A 20,980-nucleotide genomic window follows, 5' to 3' on the forward strand; every position below is an offset into this window, starting at 1 on the left:
GGCGGCGGCGGTTCCATTCCCCCTCCTCCCCCGGGAGCGGCGGCGGCCGGGCCGGGGCCCCAGCGCGGGCCGGGAGGGGGCACGGCGGTGGCCACGGAGGCCAGCGCGGGAGGAGGCCGCGCTCCGCTCCCCGGGCCGCGCCGACCTGCTAGGCGGCCGGCCCGCCCGCGCCCAGGGGCCCCGAACGGTGGGGCCGGGCCGGCGGCTGAGGTAATGGGGGTGGCAGCGGGGCCGGACGGAGCGGGGGCGGGGGCAGCGGGGTCTACGGGGACCAGGGACTACGCGGGATGGGGGAGGGAAGCGAGGGGCTTCCCGACCGGGGTGGGGGCGGCGCGAAAGCTCTTTCCTGGAGCCAGGGTGGCAGCGGAGAAGGAGAAGGCGGGTGAGGGGGGGAGCTGAAAAGCGAGGACCCCCTCCCGCAGCCGCCATCTTGTTTCCCCCCCTGGCCCTGGAAGCCGAGCCGCCGAGCCCCGCCCCCGCCACGCTCTCCAATTGGTCAGGCCAGAGGAGAGTTCCACCCCCTGAGCGTCCCTTGGCCCCCCGGTTCCTCCAGACGGGCAGGTGAGGCGGCCAATGGACGCTTGCCTCTGTGCCCCGCTTGTTCGCAGGCGCTAGCTTTCTCTGTCTGAGGGTCGGACTCCGCGTCTGTCTCAGGCACGCTCGCTCCCTCCCCTCTGGTGAGGAGATGTTATTTCCCCCTTTCCTCTCCGAAGGGTCAGGATTCTTCTGGAAGAGGTGCCTCTTTAAAGGGGCGGGAGCCTTGGCTGTGGTCCTTGTCTCATGAGTATCTCGTGTGGGGTGCAGGGGGAACAGTCTAATTGCAGAAACTCCTTATTCTTCGCGGACCTGGGTGGGGTGGGCGAGTGGGGGCTCAGGGGATGCCGAGTAGACCTCTGAGGGTGTTGGAGGTATTTGGAGCTGTGTATGTGGGAAGGGCTGTGTGGGATGAGAAACTCCCGCCAAAAAACTAGACTGTAAGCTCCTTGAGGGCAAAACTCATTTCGTTTTCCTCAGCAGCAGCCCTTCCCCCTCTGGAGTTGGCCCCCCAGTGTCTAGAGGCTTGGGTAGGACAGCAGAGGCCTCTGTAGATACTTGCTGCTTGGTTGAGAGATACTCGAGTTGCCTAGGAGGTAGCGGGTAGGGAGGAGGAATATATCGTAGCTTTGACAAAGGAGGAGCTACATCCCCTTTCTGAACCATTTCAAGTTACTCTTGAGGTAGATTTTCACACCTCTGCAAGGGTCTGCATGCCCTTGACAGGGTGGGGATAATAAAGCAGGTCTGTTGGCCCGGGCTGCCCCCAGGGAGTTGGCATTTGTCAGGCATGTAGTGGCCAAGGGTCTCTGGAACCTGGACAGAATTTCTGCTAGTGATTCTCTTTCCTTTGGTTCCAAATAGGGTTTGTGCCTGCCTGGCACTGTGCCTCAGCCAAGTTGTTTTCTGTTTGTTTCTTTCAGTCAGACTTTGGGATTGGAAGGCTTTTAAAATAAGGATGTTAAGAATATCTTATTAACAAATAGCAACCCTTAAGAAATAAATTTTATTAATTTCATTTTACTGATGGAGTGTGCGGGCACAGAACGTTTCAGTGACTTTCTCCGGGTCACACAGGGCCAAGATTAGAACCTGGATTGCCTCAGAGCCTCTTTTTGTACCAGACCATGGCATCTCTGTGGTGTTCTTATCTCCTAGTGAGATGGCTTGAGCAGATCAGAAGATTTGGGTTTGAACTGTACCTCTGTCACTTAACCAGCTTTAGGGGGAGTGACACCTTTCTGAGCTTCTGTGTCTTCATCTGTAAAATGGAGATGAGGATATCTATTCTCCCTTACAAGGTAGTTGTGAAAAATATTAAAAGTAAAAGGGCTTTGTAGTTTGTAAAAGTGTGCTACATTATCATCACCATTTCCACTTTATAAAGATGGTAGATCCTGCAAGCAAGGTGACAAATTCTGTTTTTCTCCTTGAAATCGTCTCCCTGTTCATACCCTTCCAAGTCTCTGCCCACACCTCAGGGCACCATATCCCCAAAGGTCTTTCTTTTTTTTTTTTTTTTTAAAGATAGTAGTCATCTTTTTTTTTAATTAATTAATTTATTTATTTATTTTTGGCTGTGTTGGGTCTTCGTTTCTGTGCGAGGGCTTTCTCTAGTTGTGGCAAGCGGGGACCACTCTTCATCGCGGTGCGAGGGCCTCTCACTATCGTGACCTCTCTTGTTGCAGAGCACAGGCTCCAGACGCGCAGGCTCAGTAATTGTGGCTCACGGGCCCAGTTGCTCCGCGGCATGTAGGATCTTCCCAGACCAGGGCTCGAACCCGTGTCCCCTGCGTTGGCAGGCGGATTCTCAACCACTGCACCACCAGGGAAGCCCCAAAGATCTTTCTTAGTATTGATGGCCTCAGTAACTGTGACCACAGCTCCTTGTGAGCTTGTCATAATTTCCTCCATCCCAGAGAACAATGGGAAAAATTTAGAGCTTTCTCTTTGTTGCACAAGGGTGGACTGGATGTATTTTGGGAGAGAGGGGCTTTTGAGGTAACAGATGCATTGAGAGTTTACCCCAGACATTGCCCCAGTTACCTTGGCCTTAGGTCCAGTGAGGGTCCCACATAGGCCACTTGGGGCCACTCCCAGAGCTTCCAGGGTTTCTACTTAGAGATGTACTAGCCAGTGCATCCTGAATGCTGCCTTTTGCAGAGAATACCCTGCACATTGTAGTTTGAAGTCCTTAGATCACATGCGATAGACATTTCAGGTGCCTTACCCCTTCACCCCTGGGCATGGTCGGGGATAGGGTTTCTGATCATGGATCATGGTAAGATGGGTTGGGAGAGGGCTCTAGACCTGTGGATTTTTGATCCGCCATGGGGCCACAGGTCATGTGAAGAGCTTGTAAGTGGATGCTGTTGTTGTTTACTCCTTTCCTAAGCCTTAACCACCACCCCCTTTTCCATAGTTAGCTGTCCCACAGCCTTATGTACCTCATTAGAACTTTAGCTCTCTCCCCATGTTGCATTGATCTGTAGTGATCTGTTATGTTTACTTTTATGTCCCTTCAATCAGACAGCTCTCCTTGAGGGCAGGGATCATGAGTGTTTGATTTCTCATTTCATTCAGCTAACACTTATAGAATGCTTACTTAAGAGTCAGGCACCATTCCAGGTGCTGGAGATACAGCAGTGAACAAGACAGGCAAAAATCCCTCCCCTCATGGACCTTACATTCTAGTGGAAGGAAACAAATATACATGATAAATATATAAATTACATAGCACAGTAAAAAGTGGTGAGTGTTATAGTGAAATATAAAGCAGGTTGAAAGATTGCTGGTGGGGGAAAGGGATTTGCAATTTTGGATAGAATGGTCATAGATCTCACTGAGAAACACTGTTTATGGAAAGACTTGGAGGAGGTGAAAGAGCAAGCCATGTGGGTACCTGAGGGGCAGGATGTTCAGACAGAGAGAATAGCCAGTTTGCTCAGTGGCCAGTTGATCAGATGGAAGGGTGAATGAATGCATGTATGCCTGAACGTCTGGCTCACAGTCTCCTGGCCTCCTCTCCTTAGGCCTGTCTCGTTGGTTCCCAGGTGCCATGAGGAAGCCTCGCCGGAAGTCACGGCAGAATGCCGAGGGCCGGCGCTCCCCATCCCCCTATAGTCTGAAGTGCTCACCCACCCGGGAGACCCTGACATATGCCCAGGCCCAGCGGATCGTCGAGGTGGACATTGATGGACGTCTGCATCGTATTAGCATCTATGACCCGCTCAAGATCATCACAGAGGATGAGTTGACTGCCCAGGATATCACTGAATGCAATAGTAACAAGGAAAACAGTGAGCAGCCTCAGTTCCCTGTCAAGTCCAAAAAACCCTCATCCAAGGGCAAAAAGAAGGAGTCCTGCTCCAAGCATGCATCCGGCACTTCCTTCCACCTCCCGCAACCCAGCTTCCGCATGGTGGACTCAGGCAGTCAGCCAGAAGCACCCCCTCTGCCTGCTGCCTACTACCGCTACATTGAGAAGCCGCCTGAAGACCTGGATGCAGAAGTAGAGTATGACATGGATGAGGAAGACCTTGCCTGGCTGGACATGGTAAATGAGAAGCGGCGAGTAGATGGGCACAGTTTGGTGTCGGCAGATACCTTTGAGCTGCTGGTGGACCGGCTTGAGAAGGAGTCATACTTGGAGAGTCGAAGCAGTGGGGCCCAACAGTCACTCATTGACGAAGATGCTTTCTGCTGCGTATGCCTGGATGACGAATGCCACAACAGCAACGTCATTCTCTTCTGTGACATCTGCAACCTGGCTGTACACCAGGAGTGCTATGGCGTCCCTTACATCCCCGAGGGCCAGTGGCTGTGCCGCTGCTGCCTACAGTCTCCCTCTCGGCCTGTGGATTGCGTCCTCTGCCCCAACAAGGGTGGCGCCTTCAAACAGACCAGCGATGGGCACTGGGCCCATGTGGTGTGTGCCATCTGGATCCCTGAAGTCTGCTTTGCTAACACTGTGTTCCTGGAGCCTATTGAGGGCATCGACAACATCCCACCTGCCCGCTGGAAACTAACCTGCTATATCTGCAAGCAGAAGGGGCTGGGTGCAGCCATTCAGTGCCATAAGGTGAACTGCTACACGGCCTTCCATGTGACGTGTGCACAGCGGGCTGGGCTCTTCATGAAAATTGAGCCTATGCGTGAGACCAGCCTCAACGGCACCATCTTCACGGTGCGCAAGACCGCCTACTGTGAGGCCCACTCGCCGCCAGGTGCTGCCACTGCTAGGAGGAAGGGCGACTCCCCAGGAAGTCTCAGTGAGGCTGGGGACGAAGAAGGGCTGAAGGAGGGCTGTGGGGAGGAAGAAGAGAAGGAAGAGGTAGAAGAGGAGGAGGAAGATGAAGGCCAAGGTGGGGTAGGTGGCCCCCTCAAGGGAGTGTCCAAGAAGAACAAGATGACTTTGAAGCAAAGGATCAAGAAGGAGCCAGAGGAAGTGGGCCGAGACACACCCTCCACTGTCCCCATGGTCACTGTCCCACAGATACCCTCTTACAGGTGAGCCTGCCTAGGAGGGCTCCCTAGGGACTCATGATTTCTTCTCGGGCTGGTGTTGGCCCTGAGCCAGGCTTCTTTCCCCAAGGTTGGTGAATACCTGTTCTCTTCTGTGCTCTCAAATTTAGACTTCTCCTTTAGACCCTGGGCTCGCCTGGCCTGGTTTGTGGTTTTGATTGTGCCCTTCAAAGCAATGTATTTCCTTTGATTCAAGGTGAGACAGACACTTAAGTTGCTTAGAAACCCAGGTGACAGGATGTCTAAGGTAATATTTTTCAACAGGGCACAAGTGGCATTTTGGACAGGAGGTAATTCATTATTAGGGCTGTCCCGTACATTTCTCGATGTTTAGCATCCCTGGTCTTTGTCTGTAAGTGCCATTTGCATCCCCTCCCTCATTGCCTGGTCTTTGTGACAACCTCAGTGCTCCCTACATATGTTTCTAGTAACCTTATGGGGATAGAACTGCTTCCAATTGAGAACCACTGTTTCAAGGGGTCAGTATAGGTACCTGCTGTCCAGAAAGCTCTGTCCTGGGAATGATGGGGACTTTGTGTAAGGGGGTGGTCGTGTGGGGAAGATATGCTATGTCTCCTGAGAAGCTTTTAGATTTAAAGGAAAGAAGATCACTCAGCTCTGCTGTGTAACTAAACCACCTTGGCCCCCACCGAGTCTGTAGAGAAACCATTGTGCCTGTTTTAAACCATCAGAGTGGTAGCTGGCGCTGTTGGAGGGATGGGAGCTTGGCAGACAAGCAGGAGACAGGGAAGATTTTCCAGTGGAGGCCCATCTCATTGGTGATGTTCACTAAAAAGACTACAGTGTTAGAGCAGGAAGGAATCTTGGAGATTATTCATCTAACATAGTCCTTGCACCTTCTCCCACACCCCCAGATGAAGAAACTGCGGCCACGGGAGGTAAAGTTGTTCACTCCATTATTCATTCAATGAGATGTTTATTGAGCACTTACTATATGCCAAGTCCTGTTCTAAGGGCTGGAAGGAACCAGGGGTAAAGCGACAGACCCTGGACAAGCTGGGGCTTATGATGCCTCTAGGTTCTGTTCCTGCTGTCTGTCTCTCTTGGTATAAGGGATAGGGAGAAAGGAGTACTGGAGGGCAGTGTGGAGTGAGTTGTATGAGGGAAATAGGCAACCAGACTTGTTGGTCTGGAAGGAAGACACAAGAGCTGACAAGATCCAGAGGGAGAGGCTCTTGTGAGCCATGGCTGGAGTTAGATTCAGTCAACTGGAAATGGGCCTTCTAGTCACAGAGCTGTTCTAGGCTCCCCTCCTCCCTTTGGTGAGTGGGTCCATCCTTAGTCTCCATCTGTAGGGTGGTTATGCCCTGGGGCTAGACTTTTTGGTTGTCAGGTCTGCTCTTGTAGGTGGTCTCTTTCAGGGGCCAGCACAGCATGCTGGCTAAGAACCAGACAGACCTGTGTTTGAATCTTGCTTCTGTCACTAACTACCTGTGTGATCTTTGGCAAGTCACTTAACTTCTTTCAGCCTTAGTTTATTTATTTGTAAGTGAACCTACCTCATAGGGTTGTTGGGAGAAATAGATGAGATAATACAAGTAAAGCACAGTGCCTGGCAAATAGTAAGCGCTCAATAAATGGTGGCTTCTGCTGCTACTGCTATTTTATTATTATTCTTTTCCCCACCTGCACAAATGCCGTTGGGACCCTCCATGGCCAAGAGGTTGTAGAGGGAGGGGGCTGCCTGCATCTGGGCAGGTGTGCTTGGCATGGGTGTTGGTGGGGGATCTGTCCTTTGGGGAAAGGCCTAGGCCTTAATTTTGTAAGCTTGGCTTTGGGGCAGGAATGTCTGACCATGGAAAGGCGCAAGGCCTGGGTGAGCAATGTCTAGCCCAACATGAACATCCTTCTTAGATTCTACCTTCTTGTTTAGCCATAATTGTCTTCCTTTCAGTGGAGTAAGAGGAAGAGAAGAAGCAGAGGAAACGCCACAGGAGCACTGAGGCCTTGCTTAACCAATTTCGGAACACAGATGGTGTAGCAGAGAGATCATGAGTTCAAATCCTGCCCAGCTTCACCATCTTATTAGCTGCATTAGTGACTTTGACAATGTATTCAGCCTCAGTTCCTAAGCTGCCTTTCCATCTTTTGTAACATGGGAATAATGTGACCCATGTTGAAGTTTGGGCATTATGGTAGAGACTGTGGGAGCTCATTAATTCCCTTCCCACTCCTCCCCCCTCCACGTGTTATTGGCTTGAACGCTGACCTCCAGACTTCTCTTTTGGCACGGTTTAGCCAGCTAAACTTAAAAAAATTCTTTTAAATTTTCATACAATTTTTAAAGCTTACTTTCTATTTGCAGTTATTACAAAATACTGGCTATATTCCCTGTATTGTACAATACATCCTTGAGCCTATCTTACACCCAATAGTTTGTACCTCCCACTCCCCCAGCCCTGTATTGCCCCCTGCCCCCCTGCCACACACTGGTAACCACTCGTTTGTTCTCTGTATCTATGAGTCTGCTTCTTTTATGTTATATTCACTAGCTTGTTGTATTTTTTATTTATTTATTTTTTTTGGCCACGCCACACGGCTTGTGGGATCTTAGTTCCCTGACCAGGGGTTGAACCTGGGCCCTCGCAGTGAAAGCACCGAGTGTTAACCACTGGACCACCAGGGAATTCCCCCGTTGTATTTTTTAGATTCCACATATAAATGTTACCGTACAGTACTTATCTTCCTTTGTCTAGCCAGCTAAATTTTCAGATTCTCCATCCTCTTACATCTTTAGATCCATTTTTTTTTTCATTTGGTTCAAAATTAGACATTTTTAGGTTACTGAGATTTTTAATGAAAAACCAGAGGTCAGACAACTCCAAAGGGTTGTATTTGGGTTCAGAAGGCAGTAGCCTGCTGTATTCCTACTAATTTTCCTTCCAGCTTGGCTGTGGACTACTCCCTGGTCTGGTGGGACCCTTAACTACAGGGGGCAGGAAATAGTGACCGCTTTGCCCACAGCTTATGCAAGTTCCTGTTCTCTTTTGCTGCCTTTATCAAGAGAAGAGTGGGGGTGTTGGGGCGCAGACCTGTGTCTCGGGAGTCCAGGACTATAGAGTCAGGGTTCCTGGGGGAGGGTTCTTTTGGAGGATCAGGACTGCAAGGCAGGAGGTGGAAAATCAAGTGAAATATCCCATGCTGAATCTGAGCTGCTTAACTTTGCTGTCCTTTTCAAGCCTTTCTCTGAGGTGAGGCATTTGGCTACTTTATTCTGTCTTCCTCTATAAGGTTCAGAAATGAACCAGGGGGTCTGAATAGGAGGCTGTAATCTGGGCTGCCCACTGACCCTGTCTTTCACTTCCCTGTGCCTCCTCTACTCAAGGTTGAACAAGATCTGTAGTGGTCTCTCCTTTCAGAGGAAAAACCAGTTCATGCAGCGGCTTCACAACTACTGGCTGTTGAAGCGGCAGGCACGGAACGGTGTCCCCCTCATCCGGCGCCTGCACTCCCACCTGCAGTCCCAAAGGAATGCTGAGCAGGTAGGTGAAGTAGTTATTTGAGGGCAGTGGAGGGAGGTGGAGAGTGACGAAGGAAAGATGGTTGGGGCAACCTCCCTGAGCCCTCTGTGGGGCCTTTGCCTGTAGCCATCACCTCTCTAGGTGGTCCATTCCAGGAGTGACCTCCAGGACTGTAGAGCTCTTCAGACCAGATAGCAGCCCTTCTAGATGAGAGAGGCTTGGCTTGGAGCAAATTCTAGGGGAGAGTGGAAAGCAAGCCCAGCTTTCCCTCTTCGTGGGGAAAACCCTTTAGATATGGCAGAAAGGAAGAAGTGGGCTGAGTGAGAGTCAGGTGACCATGTTGTATAAGTTAGGAAAAGGCATACTTTCCTTAAGACACTATACTGCCATCTGCCTAAAAATGTTCCATAAAAAATACACTAACCATCTAGGTTGTAGCGCACAGCCTGCCCAGTTGGGGTGATCTTTTAGGCATTAGCAACTGGAGTTGCTGCATGTTTAGTGTTTTCCGAGATGGTGGAGGCCTCCTGAGAGACTTTTAAAAAACATATTTAGTTCTCTCTGCCTCTTCACTTGTTCCATTACTTCTGCCTTTAAATATTCCCACACCATTACTCCAGAGACGAGGCAAGCCTTCCCATGACTCTGGTGCCCTCTGTTCTGTCTGATTTTACTTTTGCCTTTTGTAACTGAAGTCCTGAAGGGGAAGTGTATATCCAATCTCTCCTTGAAATGGTCTGCTTGCTCCCCTGTAGCTTCTTCTAGAACATCAGTGACCCCCTTCCAGCCCAGCAAGTCTTTCCTCAGATTCTCACCTTATAGACTGTTGGACTACATTTGACACCACGATCACTTTGTCTTAGAGCTTCTCTGTGACACCATTTCCCACCCCCTCTACCCCACTGACTGTACCCTGTGCTGATCCTAATTCTTACCCCTTAATGGTAACACTCCCAGGGGCTCTGTTGCCTCCCTGTTGGCTTGGAGAGCTTGTCCACTCTCGTAGTTGTCAATAACTGTGTAGCAGTAGCTCCAGGTTTCTTGTCTTGTCCCCTCCCTTTTTTCTGCCCTCAGTCCCTCTGGGGCAGAGGAACTATAGATGTCCGTGTAGATGCTGTTTCCTGAACTCAGATATTGGAAACTGAATTCATTATCTTCCTTCATCTCCGTAAATGTATTTCCCCATTACTGTCATGGAACTTTCTTCCTCCTGACCTCAGACGTTGCCCACCTTGGAGTTACTTTTGGCTCTTTCCTCCATAAGGAGCTGCAGTTAATCATCTCCTGATCTGTTTTGGGGGATTTATCAGTATATGGCCCTTTATCTCCATTCCACAACTACCGCGCTCACCCATGCCCCCTTAATTTCAGCAGTAGCTTTCCAGGTGGTCTCCAGCCTCTAATTCTTTCTTTGCTTTACAACTGGTACTGTCTTACACACTTAACCATTTTCCATCCTGTCATTTCCTTTTCCGGAATATATTCCCCCTCTCCAGGCAGGCCACGTCCAGGCTTTTTTGCCTGGCATTTGAAGCTTCTTGCCAGCTGGATCCTGGGTCTTCCTTGGCTTTTGCGGTTCTCCAGTTTCTCTGCTCTGGCCAGCCCATTTTTCTCAACAAGCAAAGAATCACTAATTCTGCCTTCATACTTCTGCTTTGTGGTCCTTTCGGTTCCAAAAGAGGCCTTTCTTACTGCTTTCTTTATCCACATGCATCATTACATGTGAAACCCTAGTAAGATTGCTTGTCCCAGGAATCCCTGACCTAACCCCAATCCACTGAGGTCTTCTCTATTTTATGTCCTCTTAGCATTTTATGTTCAGTTTATCCAATCAGTTTTTGTTGTCTTTATGCTGCTGTGCCCTTGCGTATCAAACCCTGGGCCTCTTTCTTCCCTCAACTACACTGTAACCTCTTTTAGGGCAAGAATCACGTTTGTGGTGGTGGTGGTGGTGTTTTAAAGTATGTTCAAGTCAGTAAGCACAAGCTCGTAGTAAAAACTTCGCTTTGTTTTCTAGCCAAGTCGAAGCTCTAGGGTGAAATTCTTTCCACCCTGAGGTGTCTATTAGTTTCCTTCTGAAATTCTTTCCAGACCTGAGGATGTACAGCTGCTCTTTGGTGTCCCTGGAGGTAGGGAGAAGCAGTCCCAGCTCTCACCCCAGCAATGGTTATTGTGCTATAGTGAGGAAACATTGTTACAAGGCTGGGGAAGCCCAGGAGGAAGGGTTGTAGAGGGGGTGGAAGGGCTCTCCGGGACCATGGGTCCAGGAAGGGGATGGGGCTCTTAGCTGCTGAGGCCCCAGGAGGCTTGAGCAGGGAGAGGACTTTGGGCAGGAAGGAGGCCCACAGCTCCTCTATCCTTTCCCTTCCCTCCTGCAGCGGGAGCAGGACGAGAAGACAAACGCAGTGAAGGAAGAGCTGAAATACTGGCAGAAGCTCCGGCATGACTTGGAGCGGGCACGGCTGCTAATTGAGCTGATTCGGAAAAGAGAAAAGCTCAAGCGGGAGCAGGTGAGGAGGAGCCCCCAGGGCTCTTGTTCAAGATCTTTTTCTCCTACTGTCAGTGTGGCTTCAGGAGACCCAGGAGCCCCTGCCTGGTGTCAGCTTTCTTACCTTCCTGCCCAGCACTATGGGCTCCAAGGCCTGCCTACTCTGCGTTGGGTGTGGTGCTGCTGATGGCTTCGAACTTAGGGACTTTAGCTCCTGGTGGCCTCAGGCGTAAGCTTAATATCCTATGCCTATCCAGGGGCCCATCCCTGGAGTTTCTCATTCAGGATATCTGGGGGGGGGGGGGGGGGGGAGGGGAGCCTGGCCTTATGTTTTGGAGAGCTTCTCAAGCCATTCTTATGGGTATCACCTTTGACCTGGGAGCTTCTGGGGTTTCTCACTTGTCCTTTAAACACTTATAGTCTTGAATCATTTAAATTTTCCAACCTCTGTTCAAGGAGATTCTAAGCCTCTGAGCATGGGGAATGTTGAGGTAGGTAGTGTAGCATAGGAATTAGGAATATGAGCTGTGGCATCAGGCAGCTTGCGTGTTGGTTTTCTTTTTAACATCTTTATTGGAGTATAATTGCTTTACAATGTTGTGTTAGTTTCTGCTGTATAACAAAGTGAATCAGCTATATGTATACATATATCCCCATATCCCCTCCCTCTTGCTTCGCCCTCCCACCCTCCCTGTCCCACCCTTCTAGGTGGTCACAAAGCACCGAGCTGATCTCCCCGTGCTATGCGGCTGCTTCCCACTAGCTATCTATTTTACATTTGGTAGTGTATATAAGTCCATGCCACTCTCTCACTTTGTCCCAGCTTACCCTTCCCCCTCCCCTGTCCTCAATTCCATTCTCTACGTCTGTGTCTTTATTCAGACAGCCTGCGTTTATATCCTGGCTCTGCCACTTACTACTTGTATGACATTAAGTTGCTTAATCTCCTTATACCTCGAGTTTCCTTGACTATAAAATGGGGGTAATAATAGAACCCATCTCGTAAGGTTGTGAGGATTAGATGACTTAGTGTATATAAAGAGCTTAGAACAGTGCCTGGCACGTAATAAGGCTATAGAATTGTCAGCTGCTATCATCATCATCATTATTGATACTCTTTGCCTCCCTGAAGTGTCTACGGCAGCACTCTGCACATGACAGTGAGCAAAAACTATTAATTGAATGCCAAAACTGTTCTGTCTGGTCCAGGAATAGCAGCTGTTACTCGCATGCTTCAGAGGCCTGGGTTAAAGATGTTCTTTCTCTCTTTCTCCAAACTCTGCTTCACCGTTCAGCCCCAGCACAAGCCCTTCTCTCACGGTCCTGTAGCCCAAGTTTCCACCGCTGAGACTGGGCAGCTCTTGCCATACTTAGCACAGGTGGGCATGGAGGACATCTCAGGACCTTGTCTATGGATTCAAACTGTCTGTGCTGTCCCAGGCCTGGTCCCACAGCTGAGCTTCTCTTCCCATTTGTGGTCCAGAGAAATGTAAGGGAAAACGAAGCAGGCAGGGGATGCAGGCGGGCCTGTTTTGATGTAGCCAAGAGGCAGGAACTTATAGTCTAATACACGGCTTCCCAACCTTTTTACATTAGGGCACACGTGGAAAATAACATTTGTATAGCACACTGCTGCAAATATATCAGGCTACTTGCCGCCTAAGGGGGTGAGCCTCGAGGCCCTGGTCACCCTAGGCCGACCTAGGTGGTCAAGGGCCAATTAGGTGGGAATTCTGGCCCAAGGGACATTTTATATCATCAGTGTGCCCCTTGGACTAAGTCAGACCTAGGTATAAGTCCCGTCTCTGTTCTTTTCTAGCCAGGTGACCTTGGGTTAGTAACTCATCATACTCTTTTCAAACCTCAGATTCCATATTTGTAAAATGGAGATAATAACAGTTTCTCCTTCGAGGTTATTGTGATGATTAACTGAGGTAATATAAGTAGAAAGGCAGTGTGGCATAGTAGTCAAAAGCACACACTGTGAATCCCAATCTGTCCCTTATTAGCTGTGTGACCTTGGGCCAGTCACTTACTTAGTCCTTCCGTGCCTCAGTTTCCTCTTTGTAAAATACCTCATTTGTGCCTATTTTGAACATTACTTGGCACTTAGTAAGGACTATAAAGGTATTAACTATTATTACTATAAGTTTTGGTATAGCGCTGAATGCATAGGAAATGTTCACAAAGTGGTAGCTGTTGGTGTCATTATTTCTAGGCTAAAAGTTCAGAGATAACTCCTCAAATAGTGGTCAGCTTAATATCTTGTGAAAATTTGTTGTACACAACTGGTGAAAGTCAAGTTATCAAGCAAAAGTTCGGTGCCTCTTTGGGGGGTGTCCTGATTTCTCCCTATCTCCCCGACAGGTCAAGGTCCAGCAGGCCGCCATGGAGCTGGAGCTTATGCCATTCAACGTTCTGCTGAGGACAACACTGGACTTGCTGCAGGAGAAGGATCCCGCACACATCTTTGCCGAGCCCGTCAACCTGAGTGAGGCAAGTTCCCCCCCTACTTCCTGAGCAGTGAGCCCCGCCTGAAATGGAAATAGGGTCTGAGCAGGCTAGGAAGGGGTTGGGCCACAGGGTGTACAAAACCTGGGGGTGTCTAGCAAGGCTAGTAGACTTGCCCACGGTGAGGGCTCAGCAGGCCAGGGTGGGCCAGGGCCCTGGGGCTGTGAGTGAGCCCGGCATGGCCGAGCCAGAAAATGGGGAGGCAAGAGTGCCGCTGAAGGGTGCGCCTGTTTGGCTAGTAAATGGTTGTTGTAATTGTACAGGTTTTATATGTTTAGGTTCCAGATTACCTGGAATTCATATCCAAGCCAATGGATTTTTCTACTATGAGGCGGAAGCTGGAGTCCCACCTGTACCGCACCTTGGAGGAGTTTGAGGAGGACTTTAACCTTATAGTTACCAACTGCATGAAGTATAATGCTAAAGACACAATTTTCCACCGAGCAGCTGTCCGCCTGCGGGACCTGGGAGGGGCCATCCTGCGGCACGCCCGGCGGCAGGCAGAGAACATCGGCTATGACCCCGAGAGGGGCACCCACCTGCCCGAGTCACCCAAATTGGAGGACTTTTACCGCTTCTCTTGGGAAGACGGTGAGAAGCCTGGACGGGCAGGGAGGAGAGGGGCCAGGAGGAGGCACAGGGATAGAGCCCAGAGAGCCAGGGATCAGGATGGGCCTTGGGGCTATAGGGTAGACTCCAGGAGCAAAGCTGGGGATAGGCACAGGCTGGGGTACATGTGCTTGTGGCTGGGATACTTCCAAGGGTTAAAGTTAATTCCCTGAGCACTTCTTGAATAGTAGGATAAGGGGAATCAGGTACTAGCTGTCTGTCTGAAAAGCTAAAGATTCACCAAGGGTCTTTCTTTCCTGGACTCCCTCTGTGTGGCGTTGGAGCATGGGCAGCAGGAGTGCAGTGCTGGTGTATGTCTGGCTCATTCAGAAGAGTGCAGGTAGAGCATCAGAAAAATGGAATTGCCTCTGTAATTCCCTACTCTGCCTGCCCCTGCTCTCTGCTTCTCGATGGCAGCAGCCAAACAGTCACTCAGGCCAAGGGATTGCCAAGCTGCCTCGTGCCTGCTCCATGGAGCCCATAATCGTGACTGTGAACTGCTTCCTGCAGGTGTTTCCCAGATTCTGACCTTGTCCCTGTGGCTGCCCTCCTGGGAGCGGTGTTGCCAGGGCCAAGGCCCCACAGTGACGCTGCTGGAAGCCACTGGCCCAGGCACTCCAGGAGAATATTTTGCATCCGAAGGAATTGGCCCCTGCCCTTCCCTTTGCCCTGGGCTGGTCAGGTCCTTCAGCCCCTTCTTCTGTCCTCTCTTCTCCCTGGCAGTGGACAACATCCTCATCCCAGAGAACCGGGCCCACTTGTCTCCAGAGGTGCAGCTGAAGGAGCTGCTGGAAAAACTGGACCTGGTGAGTGCCATGCGGTCCAGTGGGGCCCGGACCCGCCGTGTCCGCCTGCTACGCCGGGAGATCAATGCCCTCCGGCAGAAGCTGGCACAGCCGCCACCACCGCAGCTGGCATCGCTAAACAAGACTGTGTCCAATGGGGAGCTGCCAGCAGGGCCCCGGGGGGATGTGGCTGTGCTGGAGCAGGCCCCGCAGGAGGAGCCAGAAGACGATGGGGACAGAGGTGAGAGACAGTCACGGGCAGGCCAGGGGCTGCGGGCCAGGGTAAGGGAGGGTTAAGCTGAAATCCCTTAGTGGGAACATCCTTCCCCAACTCTAGGTGTGACCCTCGTGGGCAAGCAAAAGCCCTGGGAGGGGTCACACTTTCGTGCATACCCAGGGGTGATACTCAAAATATTTAACAATACGTAGAGACCAAAATTCATCCGTCAGAGTAGATGTTGGCTGTTATATTGGAGGGGGCTCCTGAGGGCCTCTGATGCAAATATTTAGTTGTTGGATTGTGAGTGGGTTCAGGGAGTTTCAGACGCTGGGGCCCAGTAGCTGTTTACTAACTTGTAAAGAAGTATTTCAGTATTTTGCACATGGTATGGCCATGTTGCACATACCAGTTAAATATTAGCTCAACTTATACCATCATGTAGAAAGGCTCTTAGAGCAGGTTAGGTTGTGGTGTGGGGGAATAGAAAAGAAAGAAAGACCCTAAGGATGGTCTGGGCTCATGGCTTTGACCCCAGCTGGCCAAGTCTACAGGCCCATCCCAAGCAGAAAAGCCCAGAACTGCAAAAGACAGCTGGGGGAAGTGATTCTCAGAGATCCAGGTGCCTTACGTGAGTTGCTTTCCATCCTCTCCGCTTCTTTGGGGACAGAATTGTCTCCCTCTTACCAGCCCTTGGATCTGAGCCTGTAGCTCAGGAGGGCCTGTCATCCACACAATCAAGAAGGTTGGGAATTATCTCCAGAGGAAAAGGGGCCAAATTGCAGGGAATGGCCCATTTTATTTTAGGTTGGAGGAGAGCAAGGATGTGGCTGAGAGGTCAGTTTTAGCATTAGAGGGCTTCGTGTCCATTGTGACCCTTCCCAGCTTCCCTTGTGGCAGTCAGCATGCCACTCGTATCCATCCCCACTCCTGGGCTAAGGCAGTGCAGAGTCATGCCCTTTGGACTGGCTGCAACAGCTTCTAGAGGTTTCAAAAAATTTCTAGGCTTCATCTCCCAGAAATTCAGATTAGGGAAATCTGAGCTCTGTTTTGAAAGTCTCATTTTTTAAGGTGGAGGTTGAATAGACATGTTCGGGAGCCACTGATTTAACTTCCTTGCTCTCGTTTTTTCATATCTGTAAGCTGCTTCTTTCTGCTTGTCCTTCTTGCTTCACTTGTGATATGAAACAAAATACATTGACAGATGGGAAAACACCTGGGTCTAAAGAGAGTTGTAGACCCCTAATCTGTGAGGCTGAGACTTACCTAATTATTGATTAAGCAGGGGGCTTTGGGCTTTCTTGGGTGTAGGGCAGTGGTTTATAACCCTGACTTCATCAGACTCACCTGGTAAGCTTTAAAAAAAAAAATCCATCATTAACTATTTGGTTTCATTTTGTCTGGGGTGGGACCTCAGCATTGGAATTTTTAAGAAACTACCTAAGTGACTAATACATAGCCAGGGTTTAGAATTACTAGTTTAGACACAACTTAGTCCTACCTTCTCTTCACCTTAGACCTGAGACGCATCTCAAACCTTCTAATACCCTATGCTCTTGGTTCTTAGTTATCAGTGTCATTATCTGGCTTGTAGGGGCAGACTTTTTCTAAAATGTTCAAGCAGGTTCTCTTTTTCTCTAACAGATGACTCCAAAATGCCTCCCCCACCAACCCTGGAGCCTACTGGGCCTGCGCCTTCCTTGTCTGAGCAAGAATCCCCTCCGGATCCCCCAACTCTGAAACCCATCAATGATAGCAAACCTCCAAGCCGATTCCCAAAGCCAAGAAAAGTGGAAGAAGATGAGCTTTTGGAAAAATCACCTCTGCAGCTAGGGAGCGAGCCCTTGAAACGCCTGCTCAGTGACAATGGCATCAATAGAGTGTCCCTCATGACCCCCGATACATCCCCCGCTGGCGCCCCACTCAGTGGCGTGGGCCGTCGCACATCAGTCCTCTTCAAGAAGGCCAAGAATGGGGTTAAGCTACAGAGGAGCCCAGACAGGGCCCTGGAGAACGGCGAGGACCATGGCGCAGTGGGCTCTCCTGCGTCTCCCACCAGCATCGAGGATGAACAGCACTCCCGGAAGCGGCCGAGGAGCAGGAGCTGTAGTGAGAGCGAAGGGGAGAGGTCCCCCCAGCAGGAGGAAGAGACAGGTGACCTCGCCTGTGACTTCTCTCGCTACTTCTCATCTGCTTTCCTGCTTTGCCTTGCCAGCCAGCACCTTCCCCAGTCAGCTGCCTCCCTAATGGCCCCTGTGGATGCCAGTAGTAGCACTGAGGACTCCGTAGCTCACAGTTGGGCCTGGTGCACGAGTAGTGGCCTGGGGAAATGGGCTTTGAGCAAGTGTTTTGAGAGGGCCAGCTTGTGTCTGGGGCTCTCTCTGGCCCGGAGCAGCATATAAAGCTATATATGATAAAATGGTTCCTACCTTCATTTTAGTTCATTTATTCATCAGATAATTATATCAGGCATTATTGTAGGCACTAAAGTGTAGGGGGAAAAATCAATCAATAAAACAGACAAGTCTCCTATCTTGTAGGGGAGGTAGACTAAAAGCAAATAAGTAAATTGTATCTCATATTAGAAGCTGTGGAGAAAAGTCCAGCAGGGAAGGGGGGGAGAGGGGATGCTGAGGTGGTATTAGAAAGGGTGGCCAGGGGAGGCTTTCTGAGTAAAGAGCTGAAGGAGCTGAAGGTGTGAGCTCTTTGGGTATCTGGGGAGAAGACGTTCCAAAAAGATGGACTAGCAAGTGCACGGGCCATGGGGGTGGAAACATGCTTGCATGTCTGAGGAACAGTGAGGGAACCTATGTGGCTGCAGCAGAGTGGGCCAAGGGACCGTCGGTGATGGGGTCTCAGAGGTAGTAATAGGGGCTTGTCACTAAAGAGTCCTTACTGCGTGTCCAACACAAGCTGGTCACTGGGGAGCAGTAAGTCAGACTCAGGTCCAGCTCTGAGAGTTTACCGTCCAGTGGGGAGACTAGATGGTGTCCTGAGGTGCAGAGATATCCCAGTGCTGGACAGTCTGTGGTTATGTGTCAGGTGACAGCACTGCTAGAGGTGTTCAGGGAATAGGAACTGGGGGAGTTGGGAAGGCTTCATGAGTAGACAGTACCTAAGCTGGCCCTGGGGATGAGGACAGACTAGAAAGGAACAGAGGGCTCGGGCCCAGGTGTGTAGAAACAAGGACAGAGTCCCTGTGAGGGACAGTTTGGAGAGGGGCTTCCCTCTCCAAAGTGAAGAGGAGCATCAGGAGCCAATGCTGTGGGCAAGGTGGACCTGGACATGCAGGGCCTCCATCACCAGACAGAGTTGTTTAGTCTTGGTGGGATATGGAAGGCCAGCTCACTTGGCAGGGAGGGGCCTGCTCTTGGCTTTTGCTCCTCATGTCCTGTTATGTGGTGGCTTTGGACTGTGTGGTCAGCACATGCTTTTCTCTGCTTTTCTGTCTTCCTACCTAATACTTTGTTTCCAGCAGTACCTTCCTTTCCCGTCTGGTCCAAGCTTCCCTGTAGTAGGGCGGTAGGGTGTTTATATAGAGTCAAGAGCTTGAGGCCTGGAGTTAGGCAGACTTGAGTTCAAATCCCATCTTCTTACTACCTGTGTATCCTGGGGCATATCAATTAACCTCTGTGAGCCTATTCCTTATTTCTACTATGGGGCTAGTGACACCTTCCTTGCGGGGCTCTAAGGATTGGAAGTAGCCTATATAAAGCACTTGGTATATAGCAGTAGTTGGTAGCAGTTATTGTTGTCATCCTCTCAGTTATATCAGGCACAGCCAAACAGCACTGAGCACTAAAAATGAAAAATCCTGCTGTTGGGAAATAGGTCTAGACATCAGGCTCATCCAACCTGAGAGGGCCCACTGCTTGGGGGCTAGAATCTGTTTCTCCTCCACCATCCCACCTACCTGGTACCCAGGAATATTTTTGCACAACCTTAGTGGAGTTTCTTAAAAGCAGGTGTTGATCCTTTATAGATGAGGCACAGTAGGCTTTGGTGATTTAAATTGAGGTCATAATGTTAGAGGCAGAGCCAGGTTAGGGTCCAGATGTGTTGGCTCAGACACCTGCTCTTACAGGTGTGACTTGCTTCACAGTTTTCTGGCTAAGGTATATGTGACTTAGAGCTGTTGGCTCAGCTATCAGACTTGTGGGATTCTGGATGGTGGTTGGGAATTGGATAGGTAGAGAGGAGAGTTGAAGCTTTCACGGCAGGTGAGAGTCTTGTCCCTGGGATGACCAGACAGTCTTCATTTGCCTCTGAAGGGCTCCCTGCTGTAAACAGACCTTCCCTCATTCATACTTAATAGCATCCTCCATAAGTAAGAAGGTATTACCTTCACTTCACGAAAGTAGAAGCCAAGGCTTAAAGAGGAAAACGGACCCATATTTCAGAGCCCAGTCTAGAACCCAGGGAATCTGACTCCCCATCATCCCAGGAAGGTCTGGTCTGCCTTAGATCTGCTGAAAAGTTCCCCCCATCCTCAACTTTGACTAGCTCTGCTAGATATCTCAGGGTGTGGTTGACACAGTCCTTATCCGGCTCCAACCTCCCCTGACACCATCCCAAAAGAATGAAGCTAGCTATTGCCAGCTGTGTGATGGATAGGGTGTGTGAGTGTTTATCTGAAGAGGCAAGGTGGGTGGGCTTCCCAAGAGGCAGAGGAGACTCCCTGATAATTGAGGCTTGAAATTAGAAGCAGATCCAGGGACTTGTGAACCAGCCGGAGTGAGGAAATCTTGGTATTTCCCATCGTAGTCAAATGACAGTAACTGGAATGAGCTATGGGCTATTTTCCTTCAACTAAACCCAGAAGGATGGGAAGGTAAATGCAGTGTCTGCTCACTGCCCTAACCAACATTTCCCCCAAACCTTTATCAGGTTCTCTCCACCACCCAAGACCCATTTCCCAAGAGGAGGGACCAGCCATCCTCTCCACCCCTCCTTGCTGAGCCCTCCCAAGGTGGCTGCCTCACACTGCAGCATGTGTCAGGGGAGAGGGGGTTTCTACACTAAGGCTCACTTTGTGTGTCCTTGGCAGGTGTGACCAACGGCTTTGGAAAACACACTGAAAGCGGGTCTGACTCAGAATGTAGTTTGGGTCTCAGTGGTGGACTGGCATTTGAAGCTTGCAGGTAAGAACACTTGTCCCAAAGCTTTGTTTGCAGCTCTGCCACCTCTCCATTTATTTTCCTTTCAGCTGCCGATTGAACCTCCTCCTGCTTATCTCAGTTTTTTTTCTTCCCGCACCCCTGTTACTTCCGGAAGCCTCTCATCTGTGACTCTGGTAGCTCCTAGGAAACGTTGTGACCCTTGACTGTCAGGCCTGATCTGACTAGGGGGAGGAATGGTGCTGATGCTTTACAGGGTTTTTAGAGCTGAATTTGGCTCCAGAGGGTGGGGACACCCTCTGTATTGCCCAGTGAAGTTAACATTTGAGCCAATCCCCACCCACCCCCCGGCCCATTTAGATAACCCAGTTATAGACATGGTTTTGCCCTTTGCCTTTTGGGGCATCATAGCAGTGGCCTCTTTAGAAGTGTGGTGTAGGAAAAAGAAATGGGCAGATAGGAAATTTGGAATTGCCTTTTAGTCTGAAAAAGGCCCCAGCTCTTCTACCATCCTTGAGCTGGGAAGGGATGGGTTTCTTTTCTCATTCTTTCACCTGAAGGGAGGATTTCCGAGACGAGAACCTTCAAGTTTCTTCCACATCTAAGAGTTTATTGAATCTCTGCTCTGTGTTGTATGCTCTGCAAGACACCAGGGAGTAGGGGACTCTTGGAAATGGGAGACTTTCGGTGCCACAGAAGAAGAATGACTTGTC

At 50.1% G+C, this 20,980-nt stretch overlaps 1 protein-coding gene across 2 annotated transcripts in view; it reads left to right on the forward strand.

Moving 5' to 3' along the window:
* The first annotated feature begins 1 nt into the window (after position 1).
* Positions 2-20,980, forward strand: part of BRPF3 (bromodomain and PHD finger containing 3) — a 34,817-nt gene continuing 13,838 nt past the window's right edge. Inside the window, exons 1-9 of one of the 2 annotated variants that reach the window (XM_057554882.1) lie at positions 2-210; positions 3,567-5,043; positions 8,405-8,561; positions 10,919-11,050; positions 13,396-13,524; positions 13,818-14,130; positions 14,872-15,174; positions 16,795-17,304; positions 20,198-20,291. In XM_057554882.1, coding sequence (XP_057410865.1) covers positions 3,593-5,043; positions 8,405-8,561; positions 10,919-11,050; positions 13,396-13,524; positions 13,818-14,130; positions 14,872-15,174; positions 16,795-17,304; positions 20,198-20,291 — 3,089 coding nt within the window. In that variant the 5' untranslated portion in view covers positions 2-210; positions 3,567-3,592. The remainder of the gene's footprint in view (positions 211-3,566; positions 5,044-8,404; positions 8,562-10,918; positions 11,051-13,395; positions 13,525-13,817; positions 14,131-14,871; positions 15,175-16,794; positions 17,305-20,197; positions 20,292-20,980) is intronic. The other variant, XM_057554883.1, reaches the window with a different exon arrangement.

Source organism: Balaenoptera acutorostrata, chromosome 10, assembly GCF_949987535.1.
Source record: "Balaenoptera acutorostrata chromosome 10, mBalAcu1.1, whole genome shotgun sequence".
Lineage (NCBI taxonomy): Eukaryota > Metazoa > Chordata > Mammalia > Artiodactyla > Balaenopteridae > Balaenoptera > Balaenoptera acutorostrata.